A 4,724-nucleotide genomic window follows, 5' to 3' on the forward strand; every position below is an offset into this window, starting at 1 on the left:
CATTCTATGTTTTACTATGCTAATTTATTAAACGCATGCAAATTGTGTTTAGCACTACTAAATTTATTTTACCATCTCATGTCTACCCATTGCAACAGAGTCTTAACAGATGACCTCTGAACTTAGTAACATTAATTTTAAAATATCTGAGTTAGGATTAAAAAAAAAAAAAGGCCATTATAAGGAGAAAGATTCAAAGGAACTGATATTTTCCATTCCAAACTCCCATTACACTCAGTGGATACAAACCTCAGGGAGTCATAATTGAATTAAAATAGACATTACCAGTTGCAAATTGGTGATTATTATAAAATGTTCCTGAAAATTGACAAAGAATGATGGAGGGTAGTTACTAACTAAAGAACAATCTGTCCAGTGTGACAAACACTGGCTAATGAAGACTTGGAGTAACAGATATCATTATATATAAGTTGCATATTCAAAGCCAAAGTATCCTTATGCTAGTGAAAATAAGATTTTCCAAAATTAAACTTGATTCAGTCTAATTTTGCCTTCTCTGTTGTTTTAAGGCACTTTAAGGCCTTAAAGACCAAACTCCCATGAAAGTGGTGCTTCAGTATGACAAAAATATGACTAGATATTTTTAGGAGATTAACATATTGGATTTCAAATTCGTAAGGGTCTGGATTCAAATTCTTGTGGCCACCTGTCAATAACTCTTTGCCTTGTCAAGTTACTCAAATTTTAGATCCTAATTTGCATTTTATGAAAAATAAATGTACAATAGAATCTATGTCTTAAGTTGTTGCAAAGGCATTTTTTAAAGGCAGTGCCTCAATAAACCATGATGGTTATTATTATTACTCTTTTGCTTGTACTATTGTGTCAAGCAAATGTTTACTGTTTAAATTCTAAGAAGTAATAGTTGATTAATAAAAATTAATAGCTGATTTAGCCAATGATCAAAGTCTAGATTCCTGTCACTAAACATTGATACTAAGGTAATTTTATTAAATAACCTCATTTAAACCAGCAATCATACAAAGAATTCGCACTATGAATTGTTGGCAATTACAAATCTCCACTTCTCAATACATCTTTTAGAAGTCACTTAAAACACATTACATGACTAATCTTTGCATCATATTAGCTGGAGAATATATATAGTGGTTTCTGCAAGATATTTTTATGTACCCTCCATAACTTTTTCATTCCTGAACTGTGCCCCAGACGGCCGTCTTTTATGTACTGCATTAATGGATATTCTTGCCTTCTGTCTCAGATTTAGCTCAATCAAGCACAGGCCTGACTGACTGCCTTCCTGTACTACAGAACAGAGTTCCTGGTGGGTGGCTTTTTCTTATAGTTTTAGCATTCACCAGGTTTCACATTAAACTTCTCCTTGCTCCTTCAGGTCAAGAGATATGGGATTGCCATTATCTGAGCTGTGTGACAATGATCTAACTCTGCCCCCCAATGTGGAAGGAGTCCCCTGATAAAGATTTTCTCAGTTGTCCCAATTTGAGAGCACCATCTGTTTCTGGCTGGGGCTCAGACCGAACACCGAGATCCAACTATCACAGCGACACCGACAAAATAAGAGCTTTTAAGCTTTTGTTTGTGGGTTCTGTGGCCCCTACTTTGTTTAGAAACACACTAGATGATAGAACTCAAAACACATCTAACTTCTGCAAGACTTTTCGAGTGAATGTCCTCTTCACTGCCCCCTTCACTTCGTTGTTCCTTAGGCTATAGATGATGGGGTTTAACATAGGAGTAATGACAGTGTAGGACAATGACACTAGCTTCTTGCTCTCAGGAGACTGGCTGGATTTGGGCCGTAGGTACGTCAAGCTGGCTGTTCCATAGAAAAGGGATACCACAATGAGATGCGATGAACAAGTGGAAAATGCCTTCTGGCGACCAGTAGCAGAGGGCATCCTCAGGATGGTTGCGATAATGCGGGTGTAGGAAACCAAAATTAAGGAAAAGGGAAACATAATAAATAGTAATGTGGAAGCAAGTGCTTGCATTTCATACATGGTTGTATCCTGAGTGACTAGTTTCAACACTGGGGGACCATCACAAAAAAAGTGGTCTACAGTGTTTGGTCCACAGAAAGGAAGGGCCATCATCCAAGCTGTCTGTAGCATAGAGACAGGAACACCAGACATCCAAGAGCCCACAGCCATCCACAAGCATAAAGACCTATTCATTATGACTGAATAACGAAGAGGGTCACAGATGGCCACAAAGCGATCATAAGCCATCATGGAGAGGAGGAAACATTCAGAGCTGCCAAAGAAGAAGAAGTACATCTGGGTACCACAGCCTACAAAAGAGATCATTTTCCTTGGAGACACTAGATCTTCCAGCATCTTTGGCACCATGACTAAAGTGAAACAGACTTCAAGAAGTGATAGGTTTCGAAGGAAAAAGTACATGGGCGTTTGAAGAACAGGATCCACACTGGTAACCGTGACAATAAGGAAGTTGCCCAACAAAGTGACTGTGTAGATGACCAGGAACAAAATGAAAAGGGAAACTTGCTTCTCAAGTTTGTTTGTAAAACCAAGAAGAATAAATTCAGTGACTCCGGTGTGATTTTCACAAATCATATTTTAGGCCCGTTTCTCTCTAAGAATCAATGTACGTACATCAAAGATATTCTTAAAATATAGATATCTCAAAAAATATCAATAAAATCCATAAATGCATCTCTGCTTTCAGTCAGCTTACCGTTCTATCTCTCTGAAGCAGAGGGAATGTTTACAATAAGAGAAAATCAAAGGAAAAGCAGTATTTTGCATGAATCCTACTAATTGCTCATCACCTAGGTGCAGTTCTCTCAGCAGTGGTCATAGTCTGCAGCTCATATTCTTCAGAGGCATGCTATTTTTCAGGATGAAGTAGAAAGAGTTTAGACTGAAAATAAAACAGAATAATCTGCTAATTTTATTATATTATTTTAAGTTATACTAAATTATTTATTTTATATTATTATTATATATAAAATAAATCTGGGGTGCAAAAAGATAAATTTGGGCTGGTTTGACTTTTCCAATGTTTAACTATATAAATTAAATGTTTAAATGTGGGGTGTATTTTCCACAATCATCTACTACATACATACATATATACATATATATACGTGCACACGTTTATGTATATATGAAAGAGTAAATAAATATAAACAAACAAATAAACATAACACATACTATGATTTTGGTGTTTTTGTCTTCAGAGGACTGCTAATTTATATGATTTTTTGATACCATCTCTTGAACCATAATTTGACTTCACCAGGACCCCACTTCTTGGTATTCGTATAGTCACATCATTTGAGTTAGGCGTAAAAAAAAAAAAAATTTTTTTTGAATAAATATGACTTGCAAAAAAAACTCCCCCTTCCAACGGTCATCTCAATTCCTATCCATCAAAACAGTTCTGCTTACTACTATGTTGTGACTTCATTAAATTAACATTTATTAAGTGGAGCCTGGGGTGTAAAATGGTGAGCGTTGGTTCAACAAGAGACCACAAGAAACAGTGAAATAGTGAAGTTTATCACTCACATGTCCAGGAGGAGCTATAAGGCACACCTCAAGGGGTCACACAGGGAAGTCAAGGCAGAGTACAGGCAGAAGAGAGCAGGAAAAAACCTTGGGCACACGCCTTTATTAAGGTCTGAAGATGGAGTACTTTGGGGTTCCCTGGCTAAAGCTGGGTTGATCAATTCAAACCAAAAAGAGCAAGGTTTGGTATGCACTGCAGGGATTTAATCTAAGGGGTGCATGAGAGGAAGACCCTGGGAGGCGGAGAGACTGTTTATCACAAAAGCAGTTGTGGGAGTCATATCAGTAACTTAACATTCACTTTTGACTCTGCAGCCTGTTATCTCGGGTATGCACACAAGGGAGGACTTAATGTCAGTTTATGGCCCCTGCAGGACACTTGGCTACATAAATGGATGCCAAGTCAGCTAAACTCTCAACAGAGTCAATCATCTTCCAACCTGCATGATCAGAAGTGGAAGCTTGTCACTTACTATTGTGTGTCCACTAAAAATCCCGTCATAAAAGTACAAATTCAACCATTATGAATTCAAACACTACATTTTATTTAGAGTAAATTATTTTACTCTACCAAAAGTAGACTTATACACATATTTTCTGTACAGTCTTATTAGCAAACATTAACAATCATAGAAACCTATGTTGGAAAAAAATTATTCATAATGCTACATTGGAGCTGAGATGAATGATGTCTCTTATTTTTAAAATGTTAGGGTGAGGAATATTGAATAATTATTTTATAATACATTTTTGAAATTTAAATTCAGGAAAAAAAGCTTCACATTATTTTGTAGTCAAAATTAGATTTAAAATATATTTCCCCTCTAAAAATAAGGAACTAAAACCTCACAACCTATAGATCCATTTGGAAACAAGTGGCCCATGATTTATTTCCATTCTAAAGATACATACTTTGGTAATGTCTCACCTGTTTATTTGTTTACTGGAAGTTCTCAAACCAGTGTCTTTAATAGCATAAGGAAAGAAACTCTGGTGATCATAGGCTGTCATGTCACTATAAAACTCAGAATATTAAGTAACAGATGTTTCATAGATTGTGACCCCCTCACCGTAATTGCAAAACTGCTTCAATACCATTCTCATCATCAGTAATAGCAACATTATTCCTAATATATTTAACAAAACTTATAAAAACTTCACATGCATTATCATGCTCACCAGCATTCG

The 4,724-nt window shown here is 36.2% G+C and overlaps 1 protein-coding gene across 1 annotated transcript; it reads right to left on the reverse strand.

Annotated features, from left to right (window-relative positions):
- Positions 1-1,631: 1,631 nt before the first annotated feature.
- LOC120606269 (olfactory receptor 10A7) lies at positions 1,632-2,579 on the reverse strand. The gene has a single exon (XM_039867389.1). The coding sequence runs from the start codon at positions 2,577-2,579 to the stop codon at positions 1,632-1,634; it is 948 nt and encodes a 315-aa protein (XP_039723323.1).
- Positions 2,580-4,724: the final 2,145 nt, after the last annotated feature.

The sequence above is a fragment of the Pteropus medius genome, unplaced genomic scaffold, assembly GCF_902729225.1.
Source record: "Pteropus medius unplaced genomic scaffold, Ma_sr-lr_union100, whole genome shotgun sequence".
NCBI lineage: Eukaryota > Metazoa > Chordata > Mammalia > Chiroptera > Pteropodidae > Pteropus > Pteropus medius.

Excerpts from the sequence above, each read along its gene's own strand:
- LOC120606269 (XM_039867389.1), bottom strand. The coding sequence starts at position 2,579 with ATGATTTGTGAAAATCACACCGGAGTCACTGAATTTATTCTTCTTGGT.